Here is a 25,034-nt window from a genome sequence, read left to right as displayed (position 1 = left end):
TGAGAGTTTATTGCACTTATATTTGTCGACCTTTGGAAATATTAAAACATATTCAAATGACTATTCTAAGTATTTACAATATTCACACACTTTTCTTCTATATTTTTCCTAATGCAACTTGATGCACTAGTTATTAACTCTAGATGTTTTGCAGTTCTTGATCGAATTTAGATCAGTTAAAAGTTATTGTTATTATAAAAATTGTTAGTTTTGTTGTGGCTGTATAAACAATTTTTGGCCATAAACCGGCTTTGAAAGATGAATTGGTCTTATCTTACCCATGGTCTTCTAAGATCTAGTTCAGAAATCATCGGATAAAAGTAACTAACTCTTATTTCATAGCTTCTCATCTAAAACCTACAGTTATACACATATTCTAAATAAAACCATAATATGCTAAATCTACACCAAATTAAATAAACCTTATCATTTAAGATGTTATAACGGTGACTGTAAATTGTTACTGTTATTATTATTATTGCAACAGCTAATGTTGTCAATGCTACGAATTGATATATTACTCGTGGCATCGTTTTCAACCCGGAGATGGTCCAATTGGTCACAATCGGAACAGTTATCAGCGTAGCTTAGCGTAACATCCAAAAAAGGAATAGTATCATTCAGCTTTCTATCACTGCTGACGTTTTGGTCTATCTTCGGTAGTAGAGGTTCCTTTGAAGAGGAATCGTCGAGTTTCACATCTGAAACGGAAGCAATGGATTGATATAGAAAATCGTAAATCTTTTAAACAACCATCACATACCAACATCAAGAATCTTTTTCGCCTCTTCATCCTGTTAATGTTTCACTGATTCGGCTGTAAGTGTGCCATTATTGACGCCTTGGACAGCAAGTCGTAACTGAAAATTAAAATTATAAAATCAGTCGTTACACCTATCCATAAACCCTATAATATAACTTGTACCTCCTTGAGCGCAACTACGCCAACCAGTTTTCCAATGTTTGTGACATATGCGAGATTTATGCTTGCCATCGCGAAAAGTGAGTGTACTTTTAGAATAGTGGTACGTTCCACTAGCTGGAAGGGTGCAGGATCGATGGGTAGATTATCTATATCGATTGATTTAGCCATTTCATTCTGTTCCCAAATTTTCTGCTCTTCGATAGACATATCGATGATACGTGCTTTTGGTAATTGAACTTTCTTAGAAAACCCTAGCGTGCTGTTAGAACCAATTTCTGGGTCTGCATTACCATCCTGTAAAGTACCAGATTTGCGGAAGATGATATCAATCGCAGACCTAATACGATTGGCGGCTCCTCCGGAGATGGTCGCGTATGAACCTTCGACTTGTCTATGAACTTCCTTGCAAGGAAACGAGTTGGTCCTCTTGAGGATTGATTTCTTAGAATGAGGATCAAAGTAAGAGGATTTTTCTTTTTTAGCTTGAGGTGGCAACATCTCATTGTTGGCACGATCATGAAGCTCAAGAATATCTGGTGCCGGACTGACTTCGAATCTCGATGGACGTCGACTTCTCTCTTTTTCCTCTGCTTCACGTTTAAGTTGTTCTTGTTCTGCTCTTTTCCGTTCCTCTTCAATCCACTTAGCAGCCACTTCTAAACGTTTCTTACGACCGATGTGATTATCAAGCATTTGAATCAATTCAAATCTTTGAACACTGCCTAGTAGAATGGGATTTTCAGGACTTTCTACGATAGGTAGACATCTCAATGTTTTATTTTGCTTCAAGACATTTTTAAGTTTCTGATAACTGATCCCTTTCCAAATGTATTTCACATCGCGAACCATGAAATCCTCAACGTAGATTTCATACATACTAGAAGCGCTGGGCTGTAAATCCGGCAGATAGGGTAGCTTCTTGATCTCTATGTAGCTTTCGTACAGAGACGGTTGGAACAGTGCCGCCACCCAATTGGAAATCAACGAGGCAACCATCACTGGAACAAAGTGCGTAATCTGACCAGTGATTTCAAGCACCATTACACCAACTGAAACCGAGTGTGATACGGCTCCGGCAAAAGCCGCTGCTCCCACGACGGCATATCCTCCCGGGATGATGGGCATACGCTGACCAGCATAGGACATACCGAGTGGAAATAATACGGCCATTGCTTCACCAACGAGACGTCCGTAGCCGGAACCAATTTTGAACATCGGAATGAACATTCCGGACGGTACAGGTAACGTTGTGCAAATGATGGAGAAGGAGTACTACAATGGAAATGAATTCTTCATTATGTATCAGTTACTAGAAATATTCAGAAATAACTCACCTGGAACAACAGATAAAGGGCTAGATTTCCTATCACACTAGAGTAAGCCGTGCGCCAGTTGGATACGATTGCTTCCTGTTCAACGGTATGCTCGGCTTGGCTCCAGGTAAAGTTCGAAAAAAGTTGATGAACTTGATGATGAGTGTCTAGCCCACCGGCGATGAACTGTCCAAACCCGTCTGGGAATAGTAGCGAGGCTACTATGAATGACACGATACACGGGTACAAGAAGCGGCTGTAGGTTATAATGGAATCTCATTAATGTCTAAAATCAATTTGAAGAGTATCGAAAAACTCACTTCAGTTGCAAAAACTTGTTCAAACGTTTGTTGTTCCGAACGAATAGTACATATTTCCTGTGTAACCACACAAACATAGCTCCGCCAAGACCAGCAACGACCCTATAGTAGATGAGATCAAAGTTAGAATCTAGGATGGACCTAATTACTATTGGTAGCTTACCCCATCAATGCAAACACGAGCAGCTCTTGTGGTCCGTATGGAAATTCAGGAGCAAAGTATGTTGGAAATAGTGCAGAAACTGTATGTACCTTGTGAAACCATAAAGCCAACAACTGAAACAATGCGGCACCGCAGATGGAACCAAAGAATCCTCTCCAATAATTCCGAACGGCAAAATACGAAGTAGTAACCTCTATACTGTACAGGACTCCGCCAACCGGTGCAGCAAAGCATGCCGCCACGCCAACTCCACAGGCCGCTACTAGCATGTCCGAGTTGTGGGATTCGTTCTCGTAGATTGACTTAAACGATGCAATTTTGCTCAACAATTGCGATACTATACTCGATATATGGACAAAGGGACCTTCCTTGCCAATAGGCATTCCGGAACCCAGGGACGCTACGAGGCCAATCACTTTGGCAACCAGTGTTTTAAAGGTGAGGTAATCTTTCAGGGCAACACCTCGGATGATGGTTTTCATCTCAGGAATGCCAGACCCAATAGCCTGCGGTGAAACCACATGGACGAATCCCGCCGAGAACAGGACCAGACAAACCGAAATGGACACCCACGCAAAGTATTGCATCCACGGTTGACCCTCGAACTCTTGGTATAACCATAATCGAGCTAGAAATTTAAATATTTTCATGAAAAAGAGAATGGAAGACAGTTTGCCGAAGGATACTCACAATTCACGCACGCTGATATTCCTATGTCGAGCACGTGAGACAGTAGCGCCATTATGAAGCCAAGCAAAGCCAGAATCACCCAGTCTTCGCCAAGCCGTGCGAACGTTTTCCGCCAGAGCCATGAGTAGGCTTTAAAAATTCTACCATGCTTTTCTTCTGAGGCGAGCAGCTCCTGGCGATGGAATTGGTTTGAATTTAATGTATCCAGAACATGGTGGACTATGATAGTTATATGACCATTACCTGATATCTTGCTTTGTCGTTTTCTCTTCGTTTTTGCTCAATGACACTCAATCTTCGTGCGTATTGTCCTAAGTCTTTGGTGTAGCGACCATACATCTGCGGATAAAAAGGTATATAGCACAATCATATGAAACCAATTTACTTTAAAACTTTAAAATGTAATGTAATGTATTGAAAGAAAAACAAAATTGAGCAGATATGTTTCAGAACAGATCATTCATAGATTCTATGACACTACCCCGAACGCCATCACCTGTAATGCATAACATTTTTAGATTAATTCTGATTAGAAGGTAGGGAGGATAATTTTACGGTTCCTTATGAGCATTAAACAACTTTAGATTAAACAATATATTTTTGAATATAAGAATATAAAAAAAGAGCTAGGTTTTCAGCAAAAAATCTTATATACTAAGTTTTGTTTGGCTTTGTCATTCAATTTTTGTGAGATTCACACAGATTCAATGTAATGCTCTGAAGAACAGGTTATTTCAAAAAGAAGGGTGAATTTATTATGAAAAGGATAGCTACAATATGCGCAAAGCTACGATGGAGTCTACATTTGGGCCTTGCTACCCAGGATGCTACAGAATCTTCCAAAAGATTTTGTTTTTAAGACGATAGCAATGGATGATCACCCTCTTTTTATCGCTACAAGTGTTGTTCTACGGGACCCGCTTAAAAACCAACCTAATAGAAAATCATTCCGTTGTGGCATAGTTCAAACATGGTGGCCACTGATCGTCGCTACGGTTGAAACATTCGTTGATTTATGGGATGATTCAGCTGAATTTCAAAAATATATCCACAAAAATTAGCTGTGTGTTATTGTGGTAGAGAAGTGGTAAGAAGTTCCATAAGAGATCTGACTGTTTTAAGCAGTTTTATCTCGAACAGACAACATTTCTAGAAAAGTTAAAGCGTTCGTTTATTTATTTTGTCAATAATAATATACGGCTGAAGATCAATCAGAAAAAAAAACTGCTTTTACAGTTTTGACAAATTGTTGATTCTTACTAGTGCCTTAATTTCTAAGAAAGCTGTTAAGATATCTGCTTTCAAAATAATTATCTGTTCCATGTGAAAATATAAGTGACTAGCTTTTCCAATGACAATTTGAAAGAACAGCCTATTCCAGAAAGAAGGGGGCAAATATCTGAGAAAATGCTTGCAGCTGACGAATTCCATGTCAAATTAATCAGTCACAGAACTTGACCATCTTCGATTTGCAGTGAATTTTGCACATGTTTTTGGTGTGATACAATAAGTGTTTTCCTTAGAAAAATCGATAATTTTGACTCGAGAATAACTTTTGAAAATGGCCTATAAATTTTTACATGCAATTTTAGAGAAAAATGTTCTATGAAAAAATTGTGTTGAACCGAAAAACATATTTTTCTTTTCAAGATTCTTTGGCGAAAATTTAAAAATATTGAAAATGGAGTTTTTGTGTAATTTAAAATTTAAGTTTCATTTTTGATTTTTTCATGGAAATAAATAAAATATTTTTTCAGTGCATATTTTTTTCTCATAGTCCAAATGGTTCACTACAAGTTCTTCATAGAACATTTTTATCTAAAATCAACAGTTTCGGAGTTAGAATTTCTCAAAGAAGTTGCATGCAAAAATTTATAGGCCATTTTCAAAAGTTATTCTCGAATCAAAATGATCAATTATTGTATGGAAAACAATTATCCTACCAAACCAAAAACATGCGCAAAATTTAGTCCAAATCGAAGACTATCGAGCACGAAATTTAATATTATCGACTCATTCTGGATGGAACTCGTCCGCTATGACGTGAATAATCACTGGAGGAACGTGATTCTATGGCACAACCTTTGTTCATCAGAAACGAACATAATTGAAATATGGTCACAGCCAAGGCGCCCAAATAGCGGTGCACGCACAGCTGTTCAGCAAGATCATATTGATGGTGATGGGTTGACTTTCCTAGGCTTAGATCACAAACACAAAATTGGTCAATTGACAAGAAAAGCTTTTAGTCAATAACTGTGATAAGTGCTTACTAAGCTGAGAAACAGTGCTTGTCGCAGAAAAAAGAAGAAAATAGTGTAGACTAGCAAAAGGTTCTCTTTATTTAATAAACATTGATTAATTTGCCACTGTGAGTGTCGGCATAAGAGTGTTTTGTGATGGTCCAGCCCAGGGCCGAATTTACAAATGTAGGGGACCGGGGGCCATTGTCTTGTGGGAGCCCTTTTCCCAGAAGAAAATTTTGATACTTTAGAATAGACTAGATGTCATTAATGTTCTTTGTAAGGTTTTCATTATCAGAAGTCAAACTACTATAACGTTCAAAAAATGTTATCCCTTGTGAAAGGTAAACCAATTTGAATTAACTTAAATAATGTTTTCCTTAATATTCTGCAAATCTTTGTAGATTTTATATGTTACATTAAATGTTTTGTGGGCTTCTTCGTCAACAACAAAATTCTATGTTTAAATATTGATGTTGTTGAACAAACAGATTTACCTAACAATTTCGAGTTGAAGAAATTGGTGTAGGGCTGGTGGCAGGTCTTTTTCTAGGCTCTATTTTAATGCAAGTCTCCAAAAAGTCTCTATTTGCAATAGAATGTCTTTAAGGTCTCTATTTTAATCGAAATGGTCTCTAAAGCCTTTTTTCCTTATTGCGATTGTTGCGGATCCTGATGCAAAATACTGCTGGCTCCAGAGAAAAATTCAAATTTATTCAGCAGCGTCATTAAGGATTTTGTCTCACGTGTCTTGATGAAAAACTTCAAGAAATCTTCTAGTGATTTGTCTGGAAATTTCATCTGGAATACTTTCAGGGAGTAAAACAGAGATTGCTCTACAATTTTTTTCCTTTACCTATTCGCTCAGAAATTCTTTCAGCGATTTTTCAGAGGATGCTGTGGTAACTTTGGCCTTCCATTTTGCAGAACCGAAAACTGCGACCAATATGAAGCGCATCGTTAGGGAATATTTCTGGTGGCCGAGAATGTCTTCTGACGTGGAAAATTTCGTTCGAAAATGCGAAACGTGTCTTCGACTTTCCAAGAAGAATCCACCCGTTCCACTGTGTAGCCGAGATTTGCCCAATGGCCCTTGGCAAATATTACAGATAGATTTCCTGAGGATTCGGAAAACTAAGTTTAGAGCGACCGGATGTGTTAAATTCGGTGTCGCAGTTTTCGGTTCTGCAAAATGGAAGGCCAAAGTTACCACAGATGCTTACAGGATTTTCTCCAGAAAATGCTTGAGCACTCTAACGATACCACCTCCAGTAATTTCTTCAGTGATTATCAGTGTTTAAAAGTAAATCTTGGAGGATTTACTAAGAAAATCGAAAGAAAAATCACCGGAAAATCCTGGAGAACTTAGGGCTACCTTGAGAAATTTTCAAAAGAATCTTTGAAGAAATTAGGTTATATCCGTAGTTATCTTTGAAAAAATCCAAATTATATTCTTGAGATATCCGCATCAAAATCTGGGTGGAATTCCGTATCAAAATTCATGGAGGAGCTCCACTGCAAATAATCACTTAATGAACTCATGCAGAAATCTTCGGAATAATCTCTGAATCTTTCGGAAAATACAAAAAAAAAAATAAACACACTAAATTCCTAGAGGAAATCATAAAAAAACTATGAATTTCACGAGGAAATGTCTGGTCTGACTCTATGATGAAGTATCAAATTTTTATCTTCAGAATCCCATTAGTTTACTTTTTTTATGTTTCCTGTTTGATTCATTTTCGGTTTATTCTTGGATTCCGTTTGGTTTGTTTTTTATTCAAGCTAGAAGTCTCAAAAGTTCGAGGCACTCAAACACTACCAGCCCTTCAGTGTGATCAATTGAATTATTTTCTAAATATCTTCTTCTTTCTGGCGTTACGTCCCAACTGGGACAAAGCCTGCTTCTCAGCTTAGTGTTCTTATGAGCACTTCCACAGTTATTAACTGAGAGCTTTCTATGCCAATTGATAGGATATTTGAATAATCCTATCCTTTTACTTAATCTGCAAATATAAGTAAATTGCTTTCGAACCTAGTGTTAAACTTTGTTGAGAAAGCTTTCGTTACAATTAGATAGCCTCGTGAAAAATCGTTAGGAATTTAAGCAAATGTATGGCATTCTTCTTGTTTATCCAAATCGTTGTTGAATCTTCCTTTATCTTCTTGTTTCTCATGAAGTCAACAAAATCCTATTCTGAATGTTCTAATATTTTGTTTTAATTATTATTTAATTATTTTCGCATTCGTATATCGTTTGGCAGTTACGACGATAGAGAGATGCTCAGGGAAGTCAAGCAAATTTCCATTACGGAAAGATCCTGAACCGACTGAGAATCGAACCCAGACACCTTCAACATGACTTTGCTTTCTAGCCGCGGACTCTAACCACTCGGCTAAGGAAGGCCGTCTATTGTTCCATATATATATATATAAACAAAAAATGAATACTTCAAATCATATGACGCAATTTCAAAAAGTATGAAGTAATGTATCGAGCGGCTGAAACAACCGGATGTCGCCAATGCGTACGCGCAGCATCTTGAGGCAGCGTTGCCGGATGAGGGCGAGCTCGATAGGGCCCCTCTTGAGGACTGCTGGAGGACAGTCAAAGCAGCCATTAACGATGCTGCCGAAAGCATTGTCGGATATGTGGAACGGAGCTCAAGAAACGATTGGTTCGACGAGGAGTGCCAGGAGGTTTTAGAGAAGAATGCAGCGCGGGCTGCAATGCTGCAGCATGGTACGCGGCAAAACGTGGAACGATACAGACTGAAGCGGAAACAGCAAACCCGCCTATTCCGGGACAAAAAGCGCCGCCTCGAAGAGGTGGAATGCCAAGAGATGGAGTTGCTGTACCGTTCTCAAGAAACGCGGAAGTTCTATTAGAAGCTCAACACATCCCGCAAAGGCTTCGTGCCGCGAGCTGAGATGTGCCGGGATAAGGATGGGAGCATCTTGACGGACGGACGCGAGGTGATCGAAAGGTGGAAGCAGCACTACGATGAACACCTGAATGGCACAGAGAACACAGGCACAGAAGGTCAGGACAACGAAGGCGATGGTTACGTCAGCACAGCGGACAGCGGAAACCAACCAGCTCCCACGATGGGGGAAGTTAAGGATGCCATTCAACAGCTCAAGAACAACAAGGCCGCTGGCAAGGATGGTATCGGAGCCGAACTCATCAAGATGGGCCCGGACAGGTTGGCCGCTTGTCTGCATCGGCTGATAGTCAGAATCTGGGAAACGGAACAACTACCGGAGGAGTGGAAGCAAGGCGTTATATGCCCTATCTACAAAAAGGGCGACAAACTGGAGTGTGAAAATTATCGTGCAATCACCATCCTAAACGCCGCCTACAAAGTGCTATCCCAGATTATCTTCCGTCGTCTATCACCTATAGAAAAAGAGTTCGTGGGAAGTTATCAAGCAGGTTTCATCGACGGCCGCTCGACAATGGACCAGATCTTTTCCGTGCGGCAAATCCTCCAGTAATGCCGTGAGTACCAGGTCCCTACACACAATTTGTTCATCGATTTCAAGGCGGCATACGATAGTATCGACCGCGTAGAGCTATGGAAAATCATGGACGAGAACAGCTTTCCCGGGAAGCTCACAAGATTGATCAGAGCAACGATGAACGGTGTGCAAAACTGCGTGAAGATCTAGGGCGAACACTCCAGTTCGTTCGAGCCTCGGCGGGGACTACGACAGGGCGATGGACTTTCGTGTCTGCTGTTCAATATTGCGCTTGAAGGTGTTATGCGGAGAGCCGGACTTAACAGTCGAGGCACGATTTTCACGAGATCCGGACAATTTGTTTGCTTCGCGGACGACATGGATATTATTGGGAGAAAATTTGAAACGGTGGCAGATTTGTTCACCCGCTTAAAACGCGAAGCAACAAGAGTCGGGCTAATGGTGAATGCGTCGAAAACAAAGTACATGCTGGTTGGCGGAACTGAGCGCGACAGGACCCGCCTAGGAAGCAGTGTTACGATAGACGGAGATACCTTCGAGGTGGTGGACGAGTTCGTCTACCTCGGATCTTTGTTGACGGCTGACAACAATGTTAGTCGGGAAATACGAAGGAGTATCATAAGCGGAAGTCGTGCCTACTATGGGCTCCAGAAGAAACTGCGGTCAAGAAAGATTCACCCCCGCACCAAATGTACGATGTACAAAACGCTCATAAGACCGGTATAGTCCTCTACGGGCATGAGGCGTGGACTATGCTCGAGGAGGACTTGCAAGCTCTTGGGGTTTTCGAACGCCGAGTGCTAAGGACGATCTTCGGCGGCGTGCAGGAGAACGGCGTGTGGCGGCGAAGGATGAACCACGAGCTCGCTCAACTCTACGGCGTACCCAGTATCGTGAAGGTAGCTAAAGATGGAAGGATACGCTGGGCAGGGCATGTTGCAAGAATGCCGGACAACAACCCTGTAAAGATGGTGTTCGCTACGAATCCGGTCGGAACAAGAAGGCGTGGGGCGCAGCGAGCTAGGTGGATTGACCAGGTGCACCAGGACCTGGAGAACGTGGGTCACAGTCGAAGATGGAGAGAAGCGACCATGAACCGAGTGAATTGGCGAATTATTGTTGGCGAGGCTTTATCAAGATAATTGATGTAAAGCCAAATAAGTAAGTAATTAAGTAAGTAAGAAGTAATGTATTAAGTAATTATTTGTGAAAATTCAACTATAAATATGTTAGTGAAGATTTGTGCGGGTCCGTGAAATGTGGTGGCCCGGGGACTATGGCCCCTCGGCCTTCCCGTAAATGCCAATCGAGTTTTTTTTTTCCTTTTCTTAGGAGTAAAATATGATAACACATGCTTTCGTCCTGACAGCTGTAGGAATGTTGCGTTAAGCTATTTGTTCAGCAAACTGTGAATGGTTCCCCAACCAACAATTTTAGCGCTATACCCAACTAACAATTCAGAGCCACAAACAAGCATGCATGTTTAATTATTGTTCAATAATGGTAATGGCAGCTGAATAAAAAATTTACTCTATAAAGAGCTGAGAAGGTGCTTTTTTAACACAAACTTAGATCAATGTTCAACGTCATGCATTAGAATGAACAAAAGTTGAATCGCCACTTATTAAACGTTTCCAAAGATTCTCATTGGACTAGTCAAGATTGTTCTACAAATGAGCTGAACAAGACATGTTTCCCCCAATTAAAAAGCCAATATTCCACTAAACAAATTTATATTATAAAAGGATATTCAGAAGACGAACTAACGTTTTACTTGCGTCGCACTTCAGCTATTCCCACATGTTTAACATAAGCATGAATAAGAGCTGAAAAAGTATCTTATGAAATCCTAATTCAGCATCAGTATATTATAAGAACAGTTGATCCAATAGAGGCCAAAGTGACGATTAACAAACACATAGTTCAGCAATAAATAAGCCTTGTAAAAGCGATTACACTATAGCTAAATTTCATAAAATGGACAAAATATCCGAAATTCGTGTTGAGTTCCGAATGCATTTCAAAGCTCATAAATTATGCTTTCTTGAAACTTTTAAAATAGCTGTTCAGAAAATAAACATGGTCAGTCTCCAGAAATGCAGAATTATTGTGAAAAACAAAAATAAACATTTAAGCTAAGTATTCCGAGTAGGAGCAAAGTACTGACAAACAAAGCGTGATAATAACTTGATTGACATAAGAGATAAAATATCTGAAGACAATATCAAAATGTTGTTCCTGGAACTTTTAAACCTATGAAAAATTTGATGTACGCAGATCTCATGAATAGCTCGCAGCTATTGGTAAAATCTTGCAGAATCTAAATATGACATGCCAATTTTATTCTAGTAGTTTATTTTAGATATCGTTTCCAGATATTTTGTATCATATATCTATCAAGTTAATATCACTTTTAGCTATCCATATTATATTTTCTATTGCTAAGCTTTTTTCGCCTGCTCGGGATGTTTTTCCGTACTAGAAAAATTGAAATTTCTTTGACAGAATTGATTAAATAAATTTCTATAGTCAGCTACATTTGGAATGACATTTCTTCACAACTGAATAAATACTGCGCTCTAAGAAAAATGATTAACTTTGCCATTTCCGAAAATAAAAATCGCATCAAGATATTCGAATATTTTTCTATTCAGGTGGTTTCTGAGGACTAACCCTTCAAATGATTCGAATATATTCATACAGAGAACTTTTACTTCAATGCATGTGTAATAGGTTTATGAAAAATACAAATAAAAAAATAATCAAACTATAATTTATAAAATTATTTAAGTTAATTAATCAGTTTTGAACAAACTAAAACTTATTATGAAATTAGATTAATCATTTCGGACTGTTTTTACTTTGTGTAAATAAACATTATTTTGACCAACATCGACATAAATTTTCTCACTGTGCGCTAAAAATAGACGACTGAACTCAGCTTGGATCAGCACTAAACAGCAGCTGAATAATATGCTTGTTCAGTTGTAGATTAGCGTACCATGTGTTGATTAGACGTTGTCGAATAGAAGCTCGAACATGGTCAATATTCAACTATGAGAAGTTTATATTTTGCACTGGACGATATAATCATCAATTCTAGGATGGCGCAGATGGCAAGGCATACCGCTGACGAATGGAAGGTCTCGAGTTCGAATCCAGTATACAGGCGATTTTTAAATAAGATTGTTATACTATCATAATAATAGTGCACACTGCATTTATAAAGTGCCTAGAAAAATATTTTTTTGTTTTTATTAGTCTTTAATTATTTTTAGACCAGCCGTATAAAAGCTCAACTTAATGCTTGTAAAACATTTTAAAGCTGAAAAATAAAGTTGGTATCCAACGACATGCTTTAAAGTTTCTCCAAATTTGTGTGCACAATGCTTTAACAAAGGTTGGCCATGGAAATTTTTAAAATGTTACAAAACATGATGCTGGATAAAACTGCCATAATGGTGTTTGTTAAATGAGTGAATGTTAGTTGGATAAGCCAAGACTATTTGCTTTGTGCTGTATAACAGTTGAATTGAAGCAGCGAATGTAGCAAAAAATGAAAGCTGTCAAAAATAGAACGATTAGCGTTAATACAGCTGTAACGCAAACGTTTTGCAGCTACAAATCTTAGCTGAATAAATTTGGTCAGTTATCGCTTTTGCTGCTTTCACTAAGCTGTAACTCAACACCGTAAAAGATAGCAACCTAATGATGTGGAATAAAACTCGCCATCATCAATGCTTCTATACAGTATGATTTGTTATGCTGCTCAATGTATATTTAAGAAGCGCTTTGTCGTTAGTTATACAGCGAGCATACAGCAGTATGCTGTAAAACAACAACTTGTGGCGCATCTACTCAGCTTGTTGGATGTAAACATTGCGTTTGACGTTTCGCACCATTTTACAGCCTGATGAAGTGGTGTAAGCGCGGCTATGGCATCTTTTACGATCATTATAAAATACTGTGTGAACCGTTTTCGATGTAGAACAAAACGGTGTGTTTTCTTTGCCTTTCGATATAGACTGTGGTGGCAACAAGGACAGCGTCGAGACTTGTGGATGCAGAGATCGTGAGTTCGATTCCAAGCGGTGGCAGGTAACGTTGGGAACATTAAATTCAGATACTTATGATATGAATTCCGGAAGCTGTGAAACAGCTTGAAAATAATATGTAATCGATAATACAGCGAAGCTGTATAATAATTATTCAACAGTTGCGAAATGGTTGAGAAAGCGCCTTCCGAAGATGTTACACAGCTACTTGTCGTATAACTGTCGAGATAGAGCAATGATCGGTATGAATAAGAGCTGCCAACACAGCTGTTGGTAAAAGGATCGCATAGAAGCTTTCGTTCGTATGTACAGCGCCTTAACTCAGCATAAGGCCGTATAAAGAGGGTCTATAGAATGTTTACATTGGCACTAAATGTTAGTTGGGTCGTCACTTCAAGTGTCGACAATATTTTCTTCTACTTGGAAATTTTTCATATCAATTGAATTGAATTATTATATTTATAAGTATATTTATATAATATATTTATAAGCATTATCAGAGTCTAATCGCTTATCAAAGTGGATCCTGTGACCCAATAATCCTCCCCATTAACAAACATCCCTTCCAGTATTTTTTTTAGATGCAGAAGTAAACACGGTCTTCAAATAGCAAAGGTAACACACTAACATTCCTTTTACCAATCCCACCTGACTGCAAGGACGTGGCCGGCACCGTTATTGACCCTGTATAAATGAAGGCACTGAATTATGCACACTGAAGAAGATCATGGTCAATCCCAGCCAAACTTCTAGTTGATTCTTTGTGCATCTTCACTGGCTTCGGTCAATCGCGGAATAGCAACCATTGATATGGATTCTACCCCATTACCCCGAATGCCATTTCCCAGAATGCCACCACCCCGAATTCCATTACCCCCAATGTACCATTACCCCGAATTCCATCACCCCGAATGATTTTTCCCCGAATTTACAATTATCTTCACATGATGATATTGATGACATTTCCCCATGATATTGGAATTCGGGGTAATGTCATTCGGGGTGATGGATCATTCGGGGTTTTGGAATTCGGGGTAATGGTGTTCGGGTTAATGGCATTCGGGGTAATGGGGTAGAATCATTGATATGTGTAGTCAGTCTAAGCTAAGCTATGCTAATTTTTATTCTTTGCCATCTGTCAGATTATATTTTGATATTGTTTTGTTGGTAAATCAAAAAACTCAAGCGTCCGGATTAAGAACCATGAAAAGTCCATACATTTCCATTGGAGTTGTTTTAAAGTTTGATATCGCTGAGGAATCACACATAATTATTTAATTTTTGATCCCACCTAGACCTTAATATAAATATTATGTTGGTTTATGATAATGGCCTTCACGTTCTAAATATGAATAATAACAGTACGAATTCGCACAATATCAAGCTCTTGTGGACACACATGAATCAGTGTGTAATTTTATCAATGCTGAATGTTTCGTTGGCATCAGAGAAATTTCAAGTGTTCTAGTTTATAGATGGTCGGTGTTTAGTCTAACCTTATCATGTGCTTTTACATTTTCATAAGGTTAGTTTTGCTCTGTTTTTTTTTGTACTGAGCAATTTAAATAGACATGTTGTCACGATGAGAGGGGTTCTCCCATCGTGACAACATGTCTACTTGAAGGTTTCAAATAAAGAGCTTTTGGTTTATGTTCTTCTTCTTCTTCTTAGTATTACGTCCTCACGAGGACAGAGCCTGCATCTCAGCTCGACATCCAATTGTTTTTTGTAATCTACTACAGATGATACGTAGGTTTCGTCCTTTTGAGCGCAAAGGCCTGTGTCATACACAAACAAAGATTTTTGACATCCCTGGGCCTAATCACATATTTCATAACACAGAAGTGGGTGGGTGGGTGTCTTCAAGATGTTACAGGTAATATAATATATTTTTACAAAATGCGTTATGAGGGGGTGGGTTGGTGTTGAAAATGGCCATTTTTGGCGTTATGAAATTTGTGAATAAACCCCCCTGAGGTAGCTCAGGTAAGTCAGATGTGAAAATATTGTATAATATTGGTCACAAAATGCTGCCTTGAGGAACACCATCTCACACAGAAAGTCTGTCAAACTTGAAGTTCTGTTAATTATCCTGAAGTGTCCAAATGGGCAGATAACTTTGGATTAGACTGGCCCTTAAACAAAAAAGTTGTAAAACTCAACGGGGCACCCCCTAGATATGAGCCTTAAGGTAAGAGAAACGCTCTCTCAAAATTTCAACTCAAATGATTGCTCCACCAGCTGGCGCATTCGATTTGAAGTTTGTATGGGATATTCGTCTCAAATATATTGAAAATTGATCCTATGTCACTGTTTCGTTCCGTATACTAATTGTTCGCGTTCAAATAAGCCCAGAATAACAAATACACTAGTTGATACCCTAATGAACATAGTTGCAGAAGGTTGTATCTGGATTTAATCTCATTTTCATTACTCTTTCAGTTGTTGAAAGTTAGGCTTAGATCAGCACTCCCGTACAGTCACTTATATGCATGCGACATGTGCCTCAGCTCGCCCAGCGTCATAGGTGGCTATGATGCGCTTAGTGGCTACCTCCAAGCTATGTTGAAGAAATACAAGCAGTATTGCATGATATACTTTAGATGGTTAAAACACCAACTTTATTAATTTTGATCATGGTACAATCTTCTACAATATTCTTCGCTATTACATGAAGTAGTGTTTTTGACATTCTGGGTCCAATTGAACGCGATCATCAATTTTCCTGAACCAAACAGTAGATGATGTGCTGTTGCTCATATGTTTGAGCTGAAAATCCCATATTAACTTCAATTCAACTGCGCCAGCTCATGGAACGACCAAATGAGCTGAATTTTTCAGAAAGGCTTCCTCTAACCCCAAGAAATAATCCTGGGGGGTGCCCCGTGGAATCATACAACTTTATTTTTCTCCCATACTGAGCTGGGCCAGTCTACTTTGGATTATTGTTTCAACAATGTATGTTGGAAAATAAAAGTTTTTTTTTTATCTGTATTAACGAGATTTTTAGCCCTGGGCTAGTTCATCTCGGGTCCAATGGCTTTACTTCCCTTCCGAAGGAAGTCGTCACTGAAATTTTTAGTGACTATCTCGGGGATGGGATTCGATCCCAGGTCCACGGTGTGAGAGGCAGTTTTTTACATTCAAGACTTCATGCCTAACATGGTCGAATACTTTTTCTATGTTTAGAAGAGCAAGAATAGCCTTCAGATTTGTTGGAACGAATCAAATTTGTTACACGTAAAAGTTGATGAGTCGTCAAATGTCCATGTGCGGTTGTAAAATTGACACAACTTTGGCATTTTTCCATTTGTCTGGAAAATATTCCAACTCAAAACATTTTTTAAACATATCAACCAAGAATGCTAAACTACTTTCTGCAAGTTTCTTGATGAGTATGTAGAAAATTCCTTCATCGCCATTATAACACTTTAGACGTCACGCTGTTGTATTTTGTACAACACTGGTGAAAAAAACTCGCTTTTAGATCTCAGCAGCAGCGTGGTAGTTCTGACGGTGGTCAACCACGCGACGACTGGAAGGTTAAAATAATAGTTCTCACTTCTTCCAAATCAGTCCCCCAGGAATTTCAAAAAACGTTCTCTTGATTGAGAATGCTTTCGAATTTCTGAGTAACTTGATTTTCAATTGAACTAGTGAGTCCTAAATCAAAATTGTGCGCGCTTTCAAACTGCATAGCAAGTTTTTGAGTTTTTTTTGCAGTTAATTATAATTTGTTTTCCTCTTTCAATGCCGGAATTCGCTTCTGAAGTTTTTTTTTTCATTTTTTGATGATTTCCAAAACGGCTTAGTGGCAGCGTACATTTGAGAAATTTTATTATCAAAATTGTTGTTTCTTGATTGGTAAAAACATGTTATTCCAGCCATATAATTTTCATAGCAACATCGCGAATGCGTTGAAATTGCATGTTGCTTTCATTTATAGAACGGATCAAGAGTTTAAGATAAACGTATATAATCACGGATTCAAATTTCACTTCACATTAGAGTATTGCAATGCCCCTTGCTTCAACAATGGAATTAATTATAGTTTCAAGAGTATTGTCAATATTAAGTTTAGTTTGCAAAAGAAATTTTAACATAAAGATTACCATCGCTGTTTGTTTCATATGTGTTCCATATGTACATACTTTGAAAAACCTACAAAGTCAAAAGTTTTATCAGTGCACTGTAGATAACATGACTGAATATCAATTAGCATTGGTCTGACAAGAGTCATCGAATCAATATAATGTCATATTGCAAATTTCACGAACATGAATTTGCTGTACGGCTAATCAAACCACCCCAAGTGCTCCAGTAACGAAAACATCGTAGGTTTAGTCATCATTAAGATCTTGTGCTAATTACTGCGATCCATTAGCATTGATTAGCGTCGTGAATATCATGTATGACCGCGCATGCATGGCACGAGTATGTGCCGACCTGGAGTCTCACGATTGCAAATATTTATCGGTCACTCGTCACGAGACTGCCGTCGGCTGTCGTCAGCTTATTAGCCAAAAACAGGATTGAGTTGGTTCTTTCTGGGATGAAACGGGTATGCATCTCTCTAAAGAGATGAATTTTTTGGGCAAATATGGACGGTTTCTTACCAGTGTGGGCGTGTAACCCATTCCTTCCTCTATGTCGTCAATATCGGTAGCATCTGAGCTGGGGGGTGTTTGCTTGGTGATAACAATGTTGGGTACAGGAACCGGAAGCAAGTTCTTCTCTTCCGACGATTTTCCTTTCGACATGACTGATTGTTTTGTGAACTTGCTTCACCAAGGTGACAGTGTGGCACTACGGTTTCCCAACCGCGACAATCTTCTCTAATAATGCTCTTTTGCAGAGTTGGCCAGCTGCAGAAATTCAATTTGATATGTATCGGGATTCTTTTGCAATTGTCCTATGGAAAAAAATAAAAAGCGATTTGAGTAATTTGAATTCATACGACTGTATAAAATAGGAAAAGCGATAATACTGGATTGGGGTAGCACTCTCTTAGATACAATTCAATACTCTTGATAATATCTTTCAACTAATTTAAGGCTACAATATTATAAGAATCTACACTTCTACCCCTTATGCACGTATATTAGAAGTTGGGATACTGTTTTTAAAAGTTAATTACTTATGAGCGATTCCGATCGATGAGATCTGTTATAACGCATGTATTGTCATCTAAACATTTTTTAAACATGTACTTTTTGAATGTTCATCGAATGATGTAAACGATTGCTTTACAAAATGTTATACTCATGATAAAAACATTTTTTATGAGGAATAATATGAAGTTTTCCATTTCGGGATAAAGTTGAACAATCACTGTGATATGTTCCAAAAAGTAAAAAGATATGCTACCCACTAAATTTGGGGACACTGAATCTTCTTCAAGGGTCAAAAATCTTACGATTTGCGGAAAAATCGGTAAACTTTAGAATTGATTTTTAGGAATAAATCACATTTAACTCCTGAAGGTAGACAATTTTCCTTAAAATGGCAACCTATTTACAAAAAGAACATTTTTTTCTCCGGAAATGAAGTTCTTTCCTCAATGTCGATTGTTCAGAAAACACAACTGGAATGTGTGGAACAGTTTATTCCAACTGTGTTTTTTATGGTTTTGGCAATAGTTTGGCGAGAAAACCTTCAACGGTTATTTAAACATGAAAATCTATTTTTCCATGGTCTGACTATCTTGAATGTCAAACCAAATTTATGATACCTAATCAATAGTAGATAGGGTCAGTGTATCCACAGCCGCATAGCTAAAATGAAAAAAATATTGCCAGCAGCATTACTTTTACGTCCTCTGAAAACTTATCTTGGTTTTGTATAAAAAAGAATGAAAACTACGGAATCTTATATTTCTGTATTTAATATCGCTTGTGCCACTATAGGAACAATTGTGCCTAGAAGCATTATTTCTAATTTCGGTTGCTCCCCTATGCTTAAACAATGTCAATTATGATGAAAATGATCCTCCCAAAATTTGAAGTGATTCGGAAGAAATTTGGTTGTGCACACGTTATTTGAAGTTTATATGGAAATTACTATGAAAAAGGCAAACCTTTTGTGATCAGTCCTCTAACTGCTCGTCATAATAATCTATGGAAAAGTGAACACCCTAATCTCATGTGAATTCTTCCCAGCTACAACTTTGCCGAAGACCACATTTTGATGGGACGTAAGGATAATTTGTTATTATTGATAACAAAGTCTATATCATGCTGAGATGATCATTCAATTACTTTCAGAGCAACACTGCTTTTTTGCTGTACTCGAGTCTAATACACGTCACTGAAGACGGCCTTACAGTTGAGGTCGAAATACGCGTATCTGTCATAGGATACAAACTCTAGTGGAATTAAATGGTATAGTACTAAATTCAGATTTTTCATCTACTTATAGGTATTCTACTAAACAGCTCGAAGATTTATGATCATGTCCAATTATGTTTAGAGCAAGTTACACTGATACAAATATTAAATTTCTTTTATGTCCGACACCACTTAGAAGGTTCGAGGGTGGGATAAAAATAAATAAATAACAAAAAAATAAAAATGAAAAAAAGTTATTTTTTCGCATTTTTATTTTTAACGATAATTGTTAAACTTTTTCCAAACGTCCTCTGGATCATAATTTTACTTGTGTTTTACATCAAAAATTGAAAAGGGGGGGGGGGGGTGACATAAAAAAATTAATATTTATATCAGCCTTATTTTCAAAAGAGAAAAAAAACTAAAACAGCAAAACACCCCTGGCACAAAGCATTTAACATGATCGGGTATATAAATATGTGCTCTCGAAAATACTTTTTTTCATCATTCTTTTCGTGAGCTTCATTTTATCTTAATCTTAAGGCCGCACGGGACGGCATTATAATCATCTTATCCATTTGAAGTAGCAAATCTCAAGTACTACTCCATATATCGATGCGAAACAATTATCACTATATTCTATATATGTAGTGAACCACCCATTAAATTTTCAGCTTCATCGGTTCACTTTAACTCGAGATTTGCTTCTGCAAAGTTTTGATGATAATTATTAGAGTGAGACAAGAGATAGGGAAAATAACACGGTCTCGTAACGAGGTGCGTTACGGGGTAAGAACTACCATATTGTACTCTTGTTGTAACTGTTCTTGTGAATACTTATAAGTTAGGGTCGGAAGAGTATAAGAGAGTAACAAGGCACTAAGACCCACCTATTTGTCCTAGATAATGAGGAGGTCGAAGTGAAAAAATGGCTCAATCAGCATGAGTTGAAACCAACCTCAAACTTATGAGACAATTTCTTTCCAAGTTCAAGAGTTTATCTTTCGCTATCTAGGAGGGAAACGATTCCGAATCAGTGGAGTAGCAGACCTCTTAACTTCTAAAATAAGCTTTTTGTTTCAAGGAATCTAAATGTTTCATGGGATGAAACCTGTTCACAGTTTCAAAAAACGACTTTGAACTTCATAAGTAGAAGCAATAATTTGATACGCTAGAGTACCGATGCATGGTCAAAATCAGTATCATTCAACCAGCTTAGTGGCTGAACCTGATTAAGGGGCGCGCTTTTGAGAGTTTAATGGTGACAAACTGTTTTCTCCAAAAGGTATAAATAGCGGTATCTTTCTCTAAAGAGGCTCTATGCAAAATGGTAAAGAATGATATTTGTAAAAAAACGACTTCTTCATTTTTTCTCAATATTAATGGAGTAGAACGAAATGCACTAAACAAAGGACACGGGTATACCACAAAAGATCAAAGAAAACTGGTCGCAGTGGTTCATCCCGAACAGAAACAGTAAAAAAACAGTAAAACACGGTCTCCCGTGTCACCTTATCAGGGATTGAATCCTAAGAAAATTGAGAGAATCTCTCACGTATCGCTCATTGTAACTATCATAACATGTAGCACTTTTTGAGAGACTGTTTATCGTATACTGCTACAACTTTGATCAAATCGGGGGGATAGCAGTGCATGATAAAACCCCTCTAAACAAGCTCCAAACCTGAGGGCACTACTGCTATCGGGAGTTTGGGGATTGTTTATCGTGCCAGTACACACTTAGATTAAATTACTGGGGTCGGTAAAATTTTACTGGGTTTTGGAACTACCGAAAAAGTCAGTAAAATGAAAACTATCGCCACGCGTAATTGAAAAGCAAATTTCGCCATGTTTTATTTTTTATCGATATATGATATAAAAAGAAAGCTCACTGCAAAATTTCAGTAAAAAATCTCTGTTTCTCGATTTCTGACATTTTTTTTAGTTAACTGACTTTTTCGGTAGTTCCAAAACCCAGTTATTTCTACCGAACAGATTGAGTGTGTAAAGCAAAACACCTACCCCCAACGGAAAACAAGCGAGAAAAATTGATTTCATCATCGCTCTCTCTTTGGGGCTCTTGTTCATTGCTTCTATTTATCAAACTTGTTACAATTTGCGATACATTGTCGATCATAGACCGCAACAGATGGGATGTTTTTCTTCGCTTGCTTTGATCGTGCTTCAAAATCAAAAGAGAGCGAATTCTGCAATGCCTGCACCTTATCGATCAAGAATCCATCAACGTAATCATCGTCATAGTAGAGACGTCTGCTCCAGTCTCAGTGTCTACTAAAAAATATTTTTTATTCTATGGTGTACAATATTAAGAAGGTGATATATTCCGAAAACTGACAGTTACTTTAGGACGTAGGAATGACCTTGAACAAATTTGTGGAAAAAATGATCTAGTGGTCTAGATTGGATTTGCTACGATAGGAATGACGTCACATATTTACAATCAAATTTCATGTTTACACTAGTAAAGAGCCTGCTTGTTATTTTGTATGCCGTGCTTTTATTCTGTTCAACTAGGTACAATATAAATCAGAAATTGCTCAAATCACTTAAAAAAACCGAATTTAGTACTACTCCATTTAATTCCACTAGAGTTTGTATCCTTTGACAGATACGCGTATTTCGACCTCAACTCGACTCGACTTACTTAAAAAAAGTTTTTTGTTAAAAACAAAACTTTATTCTATGAGAATATGTGAATTATATTAAGGTTGAAGAATACAATACAGTCAACACATTTCCTTTTTAAATTTTGAACGAAACACTGCTAATGAAAATTTTAACAAAAATGGTGGATGCTGCCTACTTAAAGCATCAAAGTTTTCCTGGTGGAATCTCAGTAGAAATTTCTGGAATAATCTCTGAAATAATCCCTATAAACAATTCATGATAAATTTCAGTAAAAGCTGTTGATAAGCTCTGGAGGGATATACTCAGAACCACCTGAAATATCTAACCAGAAGAAAATATCTAGGCGAATGTCTTCAGTAATCCCTGGATAAATCTCTGGCAGAGTATTCCTATGCAAATACAGGAAACCATAAAAATTCTGGTTGAATACCATATAAAACCCTGGAAACCTTTTAATTGATGCCATTGTTAAATACCTAATGGGCCTTCCTAAGCCGAGTGGTTAGAGTCCGCGGCTACAAAACAATGCCATGCTGAAGGTGTCTGGGTTCGATTCCCGGTCGGTCCAGGATCGTACCTGCCACACGATATACGAATGAGAAAATGGAAACTTTGGCAAAGAAAGCTCTCAGGTAATAACTGTGGTAGTGCTCATTGAACACTAAGCTGAGAAGCAAGCTCTGTTCCAGTGAGGACGTAATGCCAAAAAGAAGAAGTTAAATATCTGGGTGAACTGTATTTTCTTGTTTATTTTACATACTTTTACTGGGTTGTCTTAACGCTCTCAACTGAAACAATGAAATTTACTAACAATCAGACGTAGTCAAATATGCAACACACATTTGAATATTGGCTCCACCCCCGAAAATGCTTGTGTAATGGTAGGAAGTTTGTAGGTGTGTCAAGTTACTTTGGCAGCATCCATTTATTATGTAACGCTAAAATTGGAAATTTTTGACCAACTCCCCCCCCCCCCTTCGTAACGCTTTTTGCATGAAAAATTTTAAATTTTTGTATGAGTCGTAACGCTTGAGCCTACTCCCCCCTCCCCCTAGAGCTTTACGTAATTTGTGAATGCCGCCTTTATGAACTGAATTGATGAAACTTGTCGATTTCGGACCAGGGGCGGTTCCTATGCTCGTTGAACAACTTTTGATGGAGTGTAGGTTAAGTGACGAATGATCAAAGAGATCTTATTTAACACCATACATGTACCGAGCACTTACATTCATTGCACTGCAACATTTGAAAAAAAACGACGATTCAAGATGGACATAGAACTTTGCAAATAGTTTGAATTACCTTCTTCTTTTTGGTGTTACATTTCAATTGAAACAGAGCCTGCTTCCTAACTTAATGTTTCAAATGCACCTCCACAGTTATTAACTCAACGTTTCCCTTTATCAATCGACACTTTTCGTATTTGTATATCGTGTGGTAAGCAAGAAGATACTCTATAAACTCTGGAGAATTCAGAAAAGATCTAACCTAAATATACGCTTAATTGGTGAGATTGGAATCAACCATTCTCAGGATGCTGAAACTGAAAAGCTGAGCATTTACCACTACAAGCTATATGTCCTCTTTATTACCTTTTATATCTTCATAGTATCCTTGGTTAGTTTTTTTTAATAGTTACAAGATTTAGACAAATGTCTTGTGAAGTGTCCATTCGTTTTTGAGAAGGACTAGAAGTAAAAATCGCATGCAACAAGCTTCCTTGTTTTCTTTTGGTAATTGAAATTGTGTCAATAGAAAAAAATACGCGTGGAAAACATTTTGAAATGCTCTATTGATAGCTCAGATTGATTTTTCTGACAGTTTTTTTTTCTATCTCTGGGATTATGATATGTTTGTTAAATTGCGTATTACAATCAAAGTTTGCAACGCTATATAATTCTTAAATATGAATTATTTCTATTAACATTGCTTATGTATAACTTACCAATTGTTTAAATTTTTCCGTCACACCGACTTAAACGCACACACGAAGTTGCTTACAAAGTAGTCTATTTTCCAAGGCCGATTTTTCACACAATTATCAGGATCATTTTAAAGTTTAAAAAAAATACTGATTGTTCTAGAACAATTTCACTCCAATTCGACGAGTTATCCTTTGTCTTCTATTGATTCTTCCCACCAAAGGACTCAAATCACTGTGTTTATCACAAATCACCTCTAGATCTTTTTCACCTACCACGCGTTACCGAGTTCCTATCGGGGAACCGATCTGGCTTGATCCACGCGATCCAATGTCCGTAATGTGACTGCTCAAATCCATATTACTGTCTTGGAACAAAAACACCCGAAAATTAGCGGATATTAGCGAGCCCTTATCCCACGATAATACGCTGCGTGATAATTTTCAATCAAGTGTGCCGATACTTTGATATCTTGCACGTCAGGTCGGTATGCAGCTTCAAATGAAATGAACAAAGCTGTATGGTTCCGAAGTGAATATCCTGCCGAGAGAAGAATTGAAAAGATTCATTAGTTTGATTCTCCACACCAAAACAACTTTTCGCGTACATTCAATAATTGGCTAGCTAGTTTGAATTTCCTAGCGATTTCATCTAATTATTCGGTGATATTTTCCGGATTGGAAATCCCAGAGCATTCTCTTTGCATGCCGTCAGAGTGCGTGAACTTGTTTTATAAGTGGTATAAGTAGTCAAGATCTCTACCACTGGTACAAAATCGTCGTAGGTGATTGAATATAACGGATTGTCATTTTGTCATCATTTTTTTTTTTTTTTTTGTGGAATGTTTTTGTAAATTAAGCAATGTTCACGTTGAGAAAACGACGACTTACGTTGATTTAAAAATTAATAGAGAAATGTTCCCTTGGTAATTAGCAATCTCGCTGA

The 25,034-nt window shown here is 37.8% G+C and overlaps 1 protein-coding gene across 1 annotated transcript; it reads right to left on the bottom strand.

The window, feature by feature from the left end:
* On the bottom strand, positions 1–24,440 carry LOC5567288 (chloride channel protein 2). The gene is made up of 10 exons (XM_021837637.1): positions 24,113–24,440; positions 17,809–18,104; positions 3,655–3,750; positions 3,412–3,583; positions 2,722–3,349; positions 2,559–2,660; positions 2,260–2,494; positions 926–2,197; positions 764–860; positions 1–701 (listed from the first exon to the last, which is right to left on the bottom strand). Exons 2-9 carry the CDS (start codon positions 17,950–17,952, stop codon positions 798–800), a joined length of 2,712 nt encoding a protein of 903 aa, XP_021693329.1. The 5' UTR covers positions 17,953–18,104; positions 24,113–24,440; the 3' UTR covers positions 1–701; positions 764–797.
* Positions 24,441–25,034: the final 594 nt, after the last annotated feature.

The sequence above is a fragment of the Aedes aegypti genome, chromosome 1, assembly GCF_002204515.2.
Source record: "Aedes aegypti strain LVP_AGWG chromosome 1, AaegL5.0 Primary Assembly, whole genome shotgun sequence".
NCBI lineage: Eukaryota > Metazoa > Arthropoda > Insecta > Diptera > Culicidae > Aedes > Aedes aegypti.
The sequence above is the reverse complement of the archived record's forward strand: the minus strand, read 5'-3'. Positions and strand labels throughout refer to the sequence as shown.

Coding starts and splice junctions, on each gene's coding strand:
- LOC5567288 (XM_021837637.1), bottom strand. CDS start 17,952: ATGTCGAAAGGAAAATCGTCGGAAGAGAAGAACTTGCTTCCGGTTCCT. Junction 3,751..17,808: donor TGGGTTACACGCCCACACTG/GTAAGAAACCGT, acceptor TTTTATCCGCAG/ATGTATGGTCGCTACACCAA. Junction 2,198..2,259: donor CCCTTTATCTGTTGTTCCAG/GTGAGTTATTTC, acceptor TTTCCATTGTAG/TACTCCTTCTCCATCATTTG.